At 45.7% G+C, this 12873-nt stretch overlaps 1 protein-coding gene across 1 annotated transcript; it reads right to left on the reverse strand.

Annotated features, from left to right (window-relative positions):
* Window positions 1-245: 245 nt before the first annotated feature.
* On the reverse strand, window positions 246-3182 carry LOC137361204 (uncharacterized). Its single transcript, XM_068026125.1, has 5 exons — window positions 2921-3182; window positions 2279-2638; window positions 1758-1884; window positions 1082-1482; window positions 246-613 (listed from the first exon to the last, which is right to left on the reverse strand). Exons 1-5 carry the CDS (start codon window positions 2961-2963, stop codon window positions 246-248), a joined length of 1299 nt encoding a protein of 432 aa, XP_067882226.1. The 5' UTR covers window positions 2964-3182.
* Between the last annotated feature and the right edge of the window lie 9691 nt (window positions 3183-12873).

Consider the following 12873-nt stretch of genomic DNA (forward strand, 5'->3'; position numbering starts at 1 on the left):
GACAGAGACTGTGACTCAGTTTTAACATACTCAGTGCCAGAAATTAAACAGTGTAGACGAGGACTTTGAAATTTTGCAGAGGATCTGAGACACATCTCTCTCTTTCCTTCTCTCTCTTCCTCGTACCTTCTGCTATTCCCTGTCATTCAGCCCTTGATGAACGTTCCGGAATCCGGGAATCACCAGCTTGGAAAACGGCCGGTGAGGCAGGGAGAGACATTAACCATTGTCACTGCTCCTGTATGTCAGTCAGTTGTGTTGTTCACCCTGTTGGTTTTTGTACTGGCATTAAGGCAGTCTGCAGCGCTGTGCTCACTGGCTGCACAGTAATACACCGCCGCATCCACAGCCTTCACCTTGAGGACCCTCAGGCTGCATCGTCTCTCCTCGTGCCTCAAAATCTTCACCTCCTCCTCAAATCTTCCTTCGTAAATGGGTGAGCTTCCAGTGTAAGAATGACCCATTAGGGTGAGCCCCTGCCCGGCATACTGCCGATACCACAGCATAATGCTCTTTCTACTGTCATTCCGGGAACAGTTTAATTCTGCTGGTTCACTTCCATTCACCACCACCAGAGTTGGCCACTGGTGTATCACCTCTGCTAGAGTTTTGCCTTGAGAAATAAGGAGAATAGTTTAAAAAGTTTAGAACATATTGTGACATATGATAACCAACTATAACTATCAAAATAGTTAAGTAGATAATACTAGATAACTATATAGGCAGACAATATATAGTTAAATGATATATTGGTAGATATATAGATAATAAACAGATAGATATAGAGATTGAAAAATAATGTAGCAAGTGATATGAGAGAGACAAATTAACCCAGAATTAGGGCAAACTTATCGGTTAAAGATAGCTGTAGTAGCGTCACGAATATATAAGTAACTTTCATTCAGTCAAACATTTCATTAAGCCAATATTATTTACAGTGAAATTACGTTATGTAGTTCAAGAAATGACAGAAAATCGACTTCAATGATGTTTTATCAATCTAGTTTGGAAGAAGTTAGCAGTGAATGAAAACACAGCAAGTATTTTAGCAGAGGTATCTTTATGAAGGATGAATACCTACATGGAAGAAGAGAACAGACGATTAGGAAGAGTTTGACTAACTGCATCCTGCAGACTGGGGGCTGAATCTGTTCATGAATCAATATCAGGCGGCTGAAGATAAAGCAGAGAGCGGAAATGACAGCACTGGAAGCAGGGTTTCCTTCTGACCCCTCACTTCTGGGTATGACAGAATAATAACACCCACTGGTCGGAAGGAGCTTGAATAAGGAAATGCTTCCCGTTTGTATCTGGCTCTCGTTGCTTGTGTCTGATTGGTGTTGTATTGGGTAGCTCTTTCGAAAAACCGGGCCAGGCTCAATGGGCTGAATGGCCTCGGCTCTGCTGTAGGATTCTATAAATATATAAGACACATCAAGTTGCTTGTTTGTGTTAGGCAGATCAAAATTTATTTCCCCTGGGCTAAACGACAATTCAAGGGTTATGTTTTACATTGGGGTGAAATCTTAGATACTTTGAAAAGCGACAGTGTCATGAAGAAGTGGGTTAACTGTTTTGAACAGATGCTCAAACCGCCGTCAGGAGGCAGGTGTTCCAGTGAGAGACCTATCTGGGGAGGTGTCTCACTTTTGCATTGTATGAATCATTGGGGACATGTACAACAGGGAGCTATGTGTAACTCTTGTCAAATACCACCGACAGCTCATTCAACAGGACCATGAACCCATTTACCCCACCTCGTAATCTGTTCTTTACAGGTAGAGGCTGCCTTAACGAGAAGGACCTGAGCACATTGCTGCAGCATTTTTAATAATTCATAATGTATTGATGTACTCTGAGTCGAAGGAGAGCAAGAAGATGAAACTATCAGTAAAATACAAATCATGATATATCAATAATTAAACTGGTATGGTGTAAATAATGGTCTTAGATTGATGATAAACGTCAGATATATGGTGGATGCATATTTAGAGAGGTGAGAGACAGAGAGATAAATCGATGGCAAATATATATATATGATCAAGATAAATAGATAGATAAATGGTGCAATATAACCAAAACTGGACAGAGAGACAGATAGATAGATAGATAGATAGATAGATAGATAGATAGATAGATAGATAGATAGATAGATAGATAGATAGATAGATAGATAGATAGATGGATGGATGCAGAGACGCACAAAGAGACACAGAAACTCGCAGATAGTCAGAGAGACAGAAAGACACTGAGATAGACAGACAGGTTTATCTCCCACAAGTGCTTTCCTCCCCCTTTAGTGTTTTTGCTGAACTCCGGCGCCTTTCTGAGTCACTGTGCAGTCTCCAGGCACAGTAATACACGGCTGATTGATTCGCCCACAGGCTGGAGGACTCCAGGTAAAAATGGGTGTTGTCGGGTCTCCTGGCGGTGAAACCGTCCACCTCACCAGAGGGAATGACCGTTCCAGCGAGGTTGGAATAGAAAAGGTTCTCGGGATCACGGTCCGGATGCCACCGGTACCAGTAGAAATAGGAGCCAACATCTGCCTTTGTGTAAACGCACTGGATACTGACTGGAGAGCCTGGGGAATGGGATATGGAAGCGGGAGTCTGTTGGATCAACACGGCCCCCACATCTGTAAAACAGAGAGAGAGAGAAAGAGATTTACCCAGGGACATTGTCTCTATCGTTACAAACAAGAAGAGGTAGAAGTGGGCAGAGAGAGAGAGAGAGAGAGAGCGCTGGGGACCAGTTAGAGGCAGAGAGGCAGAGATAAAGGCAAAGAGAGAGAGAGAGAGAGAATGAGAGACAGAGAAAGAAATATAGAGGGAGAAGGAGAGAGACAAAGACAGACAGAGACTGAGAAGCAGAGACACATGTACATCATTGTAACCTCACAGTTCAGACACCTCCTTACCCGTTAACACCAACAACACAACCCAGAGCTGAGAGACAGCCATCTCTGGAGGGTAAAGGATCCGTGTGGTTTTATATGAAGTGACTGAGCACTTTTATTGTAGAGTATCTCAAAGTTCTGGGCACTGACTGAAATTCACAGCTTCCCTCTCCATCACTTTATCATACAGATAGGCGGGACCCAGTTTTCTTTCATTTCCGGGGAGGGACCAATGTTAGACTCCTGGTAATCGCTTTCTGGAACTGCAATTCTGTTTCATTGACATCTGCAGCCCGATCATTCGGAGCCCTGTCCAAATATGTGCACACAGTACTCCAGGTGTGTTCTCACCAAGACCCAATACAAGTGTAATACGACTTCCTTATTCTTGTACTCCCATCCCCCATGAAACAAAGACCAACATGCCTGTAATTCAACAGAAGCACTTCATTGGCTGTCGAACTCCTTGGGAAGTTCCAGATCGGCTTTCCAACTTTCTCCTCTCTTTCAGATACTGACGTTGACTATATAGAATTGCAGACAATATAGAACACAGCATCAGGTGAACGGATCTATACAGGTGTTAATGTTCCACAGATACATCCTTTCATCCCTCTTTATCTCAACCTCTCAGCATCTCCTGTCAGTCCTTTCTGCCTCGTATGTCTACTGGTTTCCCACTGAATACTATTTACCTCCACCACTGCCTATGGTGGTGAGTTCCCCATTCTCACCAATCTCTGGGGAATGAAGTTTGTCCTGAATTCACGTTTGGATTTTTAGTGAGTATCTTATGCCTTATAATTCTGGTCTTTAGCCTCAAGTGAAAATATCTTGTCTACGTCTATCCTATCAAACCTATTAATAATATTAAAGACTTCTTATCTGGGCACCCCTCATTTCTAGAGAAGAACCCCAGCCTGTTCGATCTTTACTGCTATGTATAATTATACCGTGATCTAAATGTGGCCTAACCAATGTATATAGACGCCAGAACTGTGCATAGTGCTCCAGTTGTGATCTAACCAATGTATAATGAGAGCGGAACAGTGCACAGTTCTCCAAATGAAGTCGAACCAAGGTATGAGGAGACCTGAAATGTTGACAGTGCACCCAGTGTGTTTTAACCAAGGAGGTTGGAGGCCAAACATGTGCAAATTCCAATTTTGGAACCCAGGTACATGAAGATAAAACTGTGGATGAGGCCCTGCTCTCTGAGTTCTTGGAAAAATTCCGTGAGTTTGAAGTCAGTCTGTGTGTGGTTCTTTGTCTAGACAGTGGATAGCTCTGAACTGCTTTGTCCCATCAGTCACTTTACATAAATACACCTCCACATTGACCTTACCTTGGAGATCCTACAGTAGACACCTCAAGGCACAGGAGAAGTAACACCAGAGGTGCCTCCGCATTAACCTCCAAATCCAGTGGCAAGACAGGTAGTCCAACAGCATCGTCCTCTCCCAAACCAACCTGTCTAGTGTCAGGGCGCGAATCACCCAAAACCAGCTCCACTGGCTGGGACATGACATTCACATTCCTGCCACCAGACTCCCCAAAGCAGCAGTTCTACTCAGAACTTAGCCGTGTCAGGAGACTCCCAGGAGGACAGCGGAAACGCTTTAGAGATGTCCTCACAGGATCCCTGGAGAGATGAAACATCCGCGTCGACTCCTTGGAGACCCTGGCTCCTGAACATCCCAGATGGAGAAAGGACATACGGGAAGGCATTGGACACCTCGAGGAACTTAAGGAACATGCAGAGGTCAGGCCGAGGCATCGGAGGGAGCGCACAAACCTGCAAACTAATCACCTACCTGATCCTACAAGCACCACCTGCCCCTCATGTACCAGAGTCTGCAGATCATACACTGGTCTCATCAGCCATCTCAGAACCCATTGAACCGGAGTGGAAGCAAGTCATCCTCAATCCCGGGGGAATGCCTAAGAAGGGGAACTCTTTCCGGCTTCCTGGTTAATTTATTGTTTTGCACCATTCTGCAAAAGCAAACCCGCTCTGAAAACCTCAACATACTGAGTTTCACCTCCTCAATGAACAGACCTGATTAATACAGCCCCTCGACCGGCGGGGTGAGGATATCACAACATGTCAGTGTGAAGCCTTCTGTTCTGAAAACTGTCTCTCACTTGATCACATGAAGTGAGCACCAGATCTCCCGTTATTCCACCTGGAAACAGGGAGCATGGGGAGCAAAATGCTACTTTACACTTGGCACGATAGATGTGGGAGTTGTGCTAAAGTCAGGATGGACATTCAGGCTCTCTCCTAGTTTCCTACAAACACCTGGGACTATGTAATTGTAAAATAGAAACTGGAAATCTGCAAACTGGCATCTGGGTGCAACTATTTCAAGGTTGGACTGATATTAATGTCACTTAATGCCCCCAAAAGGATCAGATTTAAAGCTCATCTACCTGATATCAAATCATTGATTTGTTTGACATTGCCAGAATATTTTGTGTGAAATAGTTGAGAAGTGAAACATTTCAGAAGCAGCCAAGTTGACCTGCAGAGCTGCTGTGGGTAAAGCTCACTCTGTCTGAGCATGTTCTGGGCAGCGGCGACACTAGAGTAACACTGGCACCTAGTGGCTTCACGTGCAACTGCAAGCACCGATTCTGCAGGCGTTTCAGTCTCAGACTCTAAAATTGTATCAGTCATTGGCTTTATCCTCCTACTCGACTCCCGTTTGCGCTTGTGGCATAGAACCAGATGGAAGTTAATGCACTCTTCCGCGCCATTCGGCCAGACAGCTCTCTGCTTCACTCAAGCCGCAACCAGTCAAATACATTTTGAAGTGCAGTCACTGTTGTAATGTCGGGAAGGAGGCAGACAAGCTGCAAGATCAAGTGCAGGGATATTCAGAAAGAACAGGGAGTGGGAGTAATTGGACAGGGAAGATGAAAACGAGGGATCATAAATGTAAGGTTGTCCTTAATAAATCCAATTGGGAATTCAGAAGGAGGTTCTTTAACCCAGGGAGCGGTCAGAATGTGGAATTCGCGACCAACTGGAATGGTTTGAGGTCGAATAGAGACAATACTGTTAAGGGGGGAGCTCAATAAATACATGAGTGAGAAAGGAATAGGAGAATCTGTTGATAGGGTAGGATGAAGAGAGATGGGAGGAGGTCGCTCTTTCGAACAGGCAGGCCAGGATCGATGGGCTGAATGGCCTGGATTTGTCCTGCATTATTCTATGATCCAATAAGACCCATCAACCTGCTGCCTTGTTTCAGGGCCAAGACAGTTTCATTCCCCACCCACACCTCCCCCACCCCCTTCCCCCACTTGTACTAAACGGGAGCTAAAGGGTTAAGTTCTTCACCGCACTGAACTCCAGTCATTGTGAAAATTCTTCAAAAGACACCGAGAGACTGAGAGACAAGTGGGTTAACAGTTTTGAACAGATGCTGAAGCCGCCGTCTGGAGGCAGGTGTTCCAGTCAGAGACGGATCTGGAGAGGTTTCTCGCCTTTGCACTGTATGAATCATCAGAGACATGATTAAAGGTTCCAAGATCAACCATTTCCTATTTGTATGGACTTGTGTCCATTAGAGTAATGAGGGTAAGGGGAGATTTTAAAGATGTGGTCAGATGTGTCTTGATAGAGAAACTGTATCCAGAGGGTAGTATCTACTGTCAGGAGGGTCGATAAACCAGGGACCAAGAATTGAAGGTAATTGGGAAAGGAACCAGAGTGGGAGATGAGTGGAATCTTTCTCCTCAGTGAATTGTTATCATGTGGAGGACACTGACTGCAAGGGCGGTGGAAGACCATCCAATAGTAACTTCCAGATGTCAATTGGAGAAGTAGATGAAGGGGAGATTTATTAGTGCAATGAAGAACTAGTCAGTGAATGGGAACTAGTTAGACAACTCTGTCAAAGAGCCAGTTCATTCAACAGTAGACATAGAAACTGACAGATCGTCAGAGTGTTAGAATGACACCCCAGATAGACAGGTCTATCTCCCACAAGTGAGCTCTGACAATGTCTAGAGTTTTTGCTGAACTCCGGCGCCTTTCTGAATCACTGTGCTGACTCCAGGCACAGTAATACACGGCTGATTGATTCACCCACAGGCTGGAGGACTCCAGGTAAAAATGGGTGTTTTCGGGTCTCCTGGCGGTGAAACCGTCCACCTCACCTGAGGGGTTGACCGTTCCGGCGTAGCTGGAATAGAAAAGGTCCTGAGGCTCACGGTCCAGATGCCATCGGTACCAGTAGAAATAGGAGCCTGCTGTTGCTTCTGTGTAAATACATTGGATCCTGACTGGAGAGCCTGGGGAATGGGATATGGAAGCGGGAGTCTGTTGGATCAACACAGCCCCCACATCTGTAAAACAGAGAGGGAGAGAGAGAGAGAGAGAAATAGAGAGATAAACCCAGGGACAATGTCCATATCGTTACCAACAAGGAGAGGTAGAAGTGGGCAGACAGACAGAGATAGAGAGAGCGGTGGGGACCAGTTAGAGGCAGAGAGGCAGAGAGAGAGAGATGAGAGACAGAGAACGAAATATGGAGGGAGAAGGAGAGAGACAAAGACAGCCAGAGACTGAGAAGCAGAGACACATGTACATCATTGTAACCTCACAGTTCAGGCACCTCCTTACCCGTTAACACCAACAACACAACCCAGAGCTGAGACACAGCCATCTCTGGAGGGTGAAGGATCCGTGTGGTTTTATATGAAATGACTGAGCACTTGTATTGTCGAGTACCCCAAAGTTCTGGGTACTGACTGGAATTTATAGCTTCCGTCTCCATCATCTTCAACACTTGCCTATGCGGAGCCAAGCTTTCTTTCTTTGCTCATGGGCTCACCGAGGACTCGTCATTTCTGGGGAGGGACCAATGTTTGACCCTCAGCTCATCGGTTTCTGGGCCTGCAGTTCTGTTTCATGTCTTTGATAGTTGCAGAAGGGAAGGGAGCAAATGTGATTTAAACTATCTTCTGTGGTGGAGAGGTGATTAAATGAGCGGGTGTGTTGGGATCATCAATACCTTCAATACTCCCCTGATCATAACCACATTCATCCTGACACCATCCTCACACTCATCATTACCATCTGAGGCCACATTGTCACCCTCCTCCCGACCGCCAGCATCTGTGTCAGCCTCACCCTCAGCAGCCTCATAACCATGAAAAGATGCTCACTCCACCATCATTATCAAGCTTGTTCTCTTCCAATTGTATCTGAATGTATTCAGTGATGGGATGTGTGCATTGCTGGGAGGGTCATTTCAGAAAAGCTGAGATGTTACAAGAGTAAATGTTCACTTTCTTTCTTAAATATCCATCAGGACTCGGTAACAATGGAAATGTTAAAGGTTAGACCAGGAGTGGGGTGACAAGTTAACTATTCCATAGATGCACTTGACATGAAGTGAGGAGACCATGGATGGAATGGGAAACATTCCAATGTGTGTGGATTGAATGAGCAGTGGTGTGGTCCAGCATCGCACCCCTAACCTTCTGGATAGGGTTCTGGGACTTTTTGGAACCTTGTGTGTCACAATGAACAGCTTCTCCCACACCTCCACATAGCTGAAATCCCTCACGCCCGGTCACCTCCTTGTAAATCTCCTTTGCACCCTCTGCATCCTCCCAACAATGTCATGTACAGAAGTGGACGTAGCACACCGGTTGAAGCCAAAACAGGCTTTTTATAAAGGGTTTAGCATCAATTTGTTGCGTTTGTGTTGCATTCAAAATTGTGTGCGTTAATTCTGCTTAATCAGGGAAAATAGTATGAAACATGCATTTCGGTATGACATTTTTGCTCGGTGGATTTGTTTTGACTTACCTGCAGTTTTTTGGCACTAAAGTGTCAGCCTTTTTCTTGGCTCCAGTCTGTGGAGTGGGTCCTTCTAACTCAGAGAGGACAGTTCTACCCACTCAGGCAGCGCACGTTGAGTCTTGAGTACCTCACCTCCTGACTCCCCAAAGCCTGTCCACCATCTATAAGGTACAAGTCAGGAGTGTGTTGGAATACTCTCCACTAGAGTGTGGCTCCAACAACACTGAAGAAGCTCGATACCATCCAGGACAAAACAGCCCGCTTGATTGGCACCCCATTCACAAACTTTCACCCCTCCACCACCGACGCACAGTGGCAGCAGTGTGTACTATATAGAAAATGCACTGCAGCAATGCACCAAGGCTCCTTCGACAACACCTTCCAAAACCACGACCTCCAACACCTAGAAGGACAAGGACAGCAGATGCACGGGAACATCACCAACTGCAGGTTCTCCTTCAAGCCACATGCCATCCTGACTTGGAACTATATCGCCGTTCCTTCACTGTCGCTGGGTCAAAATCCTGGAACTCCATTCCTAACAGGACCGTGGGTGGACCTACCCCACATGGACTGCAGTGGTTCAAGAAGGCAGCTCACCACCACCTTCTCAAGGGCAACTTGGGATGGATAGCAAATGTTGGACTGGTCAGCGATGCTCACATCTCAATAAATAATTATTTTAAAACTATAAATGAACAGAAGCTGCTTCTTTCGGCAGAAGGCAACCAGGAGACATTGATTAAATGTAACTGGCAGATGAATAAGTGGGGGGAGGGGGGAGATGTGATGATTTGTTTAAGCAGCGAGTTGTTATGATGTGGCTAGCACTGTCTGAAAGGGTGTTGGAAGCACCTTGAACATGAACATTCAAAAGGCAATGGATTGCACACGTGAATGGAATCAATGTGCATGGCTATGGGGAAGTAGCAGGGGGGAAGAGCATAAACTGGACAGTTCTTTCAAATAAGCCAGTACGGGGGAGATGGGCCGAATGGCCTCCTTCTGTTCTGTTATCCAAGATGATTCCATGAACTGGTTGCAGAAAATGAGCAGTCAGTCTACTGCTGCCCCCTGCCGGTGGAAGATGAGCACTGAGATTCAATCTACTGCTGCCCCCTGCCGGTGGAAGATGAGCACTGAGATTCAATCAACTGCTGCCTCCTGCCGGTGGAGGATGAGCACTGAGATTCAATCTACTGCTGCCCCCTGCCGGTGGAAGATGAGCACTGAGATTCAATCTACTGCTGCCTCCTGCCGGTGGAGGATGAGCACTGAGATTCAATCTACTGCTGCCCCCTGCTGGTGGAAAATGAGCATTGATATACAATCTGCTGCTGCCCCCTGCCGGTGGAAGATGAGCACTGAACTCCTGTTCATCCGCTGCAGGTTTTTGCAGCTGAGTATCCGCTTTCTCAAACACTGTGCAATACTACAAGCGCAGAAATAGACAGCGGTGTGAGATGGAGCGGCGTCTCTCAGTGCCAAAGTAAACAGCGTATCGCTGGCTCTGACTGCCTTAAATGACTCGGACGTGTAATTGGTAACAGACCCTTCTGTAGCAGAATAGAACAGAGCTTCCAGTGCCCTGTCTGGTTGTTGTCTGTACCAGTACATATAGGAATTGGCAGTATTGGTCAGCGTGCATCTGAGTGTTGTCGACTCTCCTGCTGCAATCGATAGGATAGAGGGTGACTGTTCCACATAGGAGGAGAGTATTCCTGTGGAATGGAACATCGATTAGATTATTATTTCAGTCAATAATGGATTGGAGCAGGGGCTGCATTGCAAGAAAGAAAGGGCTTACATTAATATAGCGCCGTTCAGGACCTCCGGACATCAGAAAGTGCTTTGCAACAAATGCAGTTACTCCATCAGTACTGCCTATTCGACAGTGCAGCAGTCCCTCAGTACTGCCTCTGCGACAGTGCAGCACTACCTCAGTACTGCCTGTGCGACAGTGCAGCACTACCTCAGTACTGCCTCTGCGACAGTGCAGCACTACCTCAGTACTGCCTCTGTGACAGTGCAGCACTTCTCCAGTACTGCCTCTGCGACAGTGCAGCACTCCCTCAGTCATGACACCCGGGGTGTTCAGCCTTGATTTTGAGCTGAAGTGTTCTGGAGTGAGACTCTAACACAGGCGTGTTCCAGACAGAATCACCGCTAACATTACAGTACATTATTCGACACAGTTTCTGACTTTGACTTACGTGGGAACAGGGCAGGCATCATTGTTAGACAGAGAACTTCATGCAACATGATTTCTTCATTCGATACTAACTCGATGTGTGAACGTGTGGAGTTTTCAACAACACACTTGCAGGCGGTTTCTATATTGTGTTCAATTAAATACCCAGCATCCGGTTGTCATTGTGATTGGCAGTCACTTACTGCGACACTCTGCTCCACCCCATTACATTGTATAGCAATGTTGCAGAATGATACAACACAAGGGGATAGGGGGAGATTGAATAGAGGTGTTCACATTTCAGAAAGGGATTTGATAGAGTAGAATTCAGGGAAGCAACCCTCTATACCCAGAGAGTGTGCCCATCCTTTATTGCCTCTGAGAAGGTGGTGGTGAACCATCTTCGGAATTACCTGCTGGGCCATATCAGATGGCAGTTAATAGTCAACCACATTGCTGTGGGTCTGCAGTCACATATAGGCCAGACCGGGTAAGAATGGCAGATTTCCTTCCCTGAAGGTCATCAATGAATACGTTAGGTTTTTACGACACTCCATGTTCAGAATTGCTCTTACTTTCCATTACAGATTTTATTTATTTACTTAATTAAATTTAAATTCAATTTCTGCCCTGGTGAGAATTGAACTCAAGTCTGGGGATCATTAGTCCAGGCCTCTGGATTACTAGTCCAGTAACATAACTGCTCTGCTACCGTACCTCCTTGCTGAATGGAGGTTAAAGGGTTAAATTGTTCACTGGTCTGAACTGCGTGTTTCTTTGAAGAACACATCAAATGTGACTCGAGTCTAAGATGAAAGTGGGTAAAGAGTTTTCAGCAGCTTCTGAACTCGCTGTCAGGAGGCAGGTGTCCCAGAGATGAAGGTATCTGGAGAGGGGTCTCACTTTGAACAGTGTGAAACAGCGCTCAGATGGTTAATGGTTCTGCGCTGAGTTAGTTCCTGTGCATTAGGGGGTTGTTCGCCTCTGTGTAGTGAAGGTTAGAGGGAGATTAACCAGACTGGTATCAGGGATGAGGGACTTCAGTTACTGTGGAGAGACTGGAGAAGCTGGGGGTTTCTGCCCTCAGAGCAGAGAAGGTTAATTAGATGTGATACAGATATTGAAGATCATAGAGGATTTTGATAGATAATTGATGATAAACCACATCTTCTACTGGTCAATATATAGAAAATCTATGAAAAGATGGTCATTCATTACATTACTGCAGTCTGTTTAATTAGTTCATACAAACTGTAATTACCTAAATATAGATTTAGATAGATAGAGAGACAGAGAGATAGATAACCAGGTAAAGAGATAGATAGATAGAGAGACAGAGAGATAAACAATCAGGTGGACAGATAGATATGAACAATAAGCTTCAATCTACTGCTGACCCCTGCCAGTTGAAGATGAGCACTGAACTCCCGTTCATCCGCTGCAGGTTTTTGCAGCTGCTGATCTGCTTTCTCAAACACTGTGTGATACTACAAGCGCAGAAATAGACAGCGGTGTGAGATGGAGCGGCGTCTCTCAGTGCCAAAGTAAACAGTGTATTGCTGGCTCTGTCTGCCTTAAATGACTCGGATGTGTAATTGGTGACAGACCCTGTTCCAGCAGAATAGAACAGAGCTTCCAGTGCCCTGTCTGGTTGTTGTCTGTACCAGTACATATAGGAATAGGCAGTATTGGTCAGCGTGCATCTGAGTGTTGTCGACTCTCCTGCTGCAATCGATAGGATAGAGGGTGACTGTTCCACATATGAGGAGAGTATTCCTGTGGGACGGAACATCGATTAGATTATTATTTCAGTCAATAATGGATTGGAGCAGAGGCTGCATTGCAAGAAAGAGAGGGCTTACATTAATATATCGCCGTTCAGGACCTCAGGGCATCAGAAAGGGCTTTGCAACCAATGTAGTTACTCCCTCAGTACTGCCTCTGTGACAGTGCTGCACTCCC

This window comes from Heterodontus francisci, unplaced genomic scaffold (genome assembly GCF_036365525.1).
Source record: "Heterodontus francisci isolate sHetFra1 unplaced genomic scaffold, sHetFra1.hap1 HAP1_SCAFFOLD_349, whole genome shotgun sequence".
Classification (NCBI taxonomy): domain Eukaryota; kingdom Metazoa; phylum Chordata; class Chondrichthyes; order Heterodontiformes; family Heterodontidae; genus Heterodontus; species Heterodontus francisci.

Bases quoted from the DNA above. Each gene is read 5' to 3' on its own strand.
- LOC137361204 (XM_068026125.1), bottom strand. From the start codon at position 2,963: ATGGCTGTCTCTCAGCTCTGGGTTGTGTTGTTGGTGTTAACGG. The intron at 1,483-1,757 runs GTGGGGTAAATG...ATTGTCGTTTAG, and splicing joins TGTAAAGAACAGATTACGAG to CCCAGGGGAAATAAATTTTG. The intron at 614-1,081 runs GTAGGTATTCAT...TTATTTCTCAAG, and splicing joins CGTCTGTTCTCTTCTTCCAT to GCAAAACTCTAGCAGAGGTG.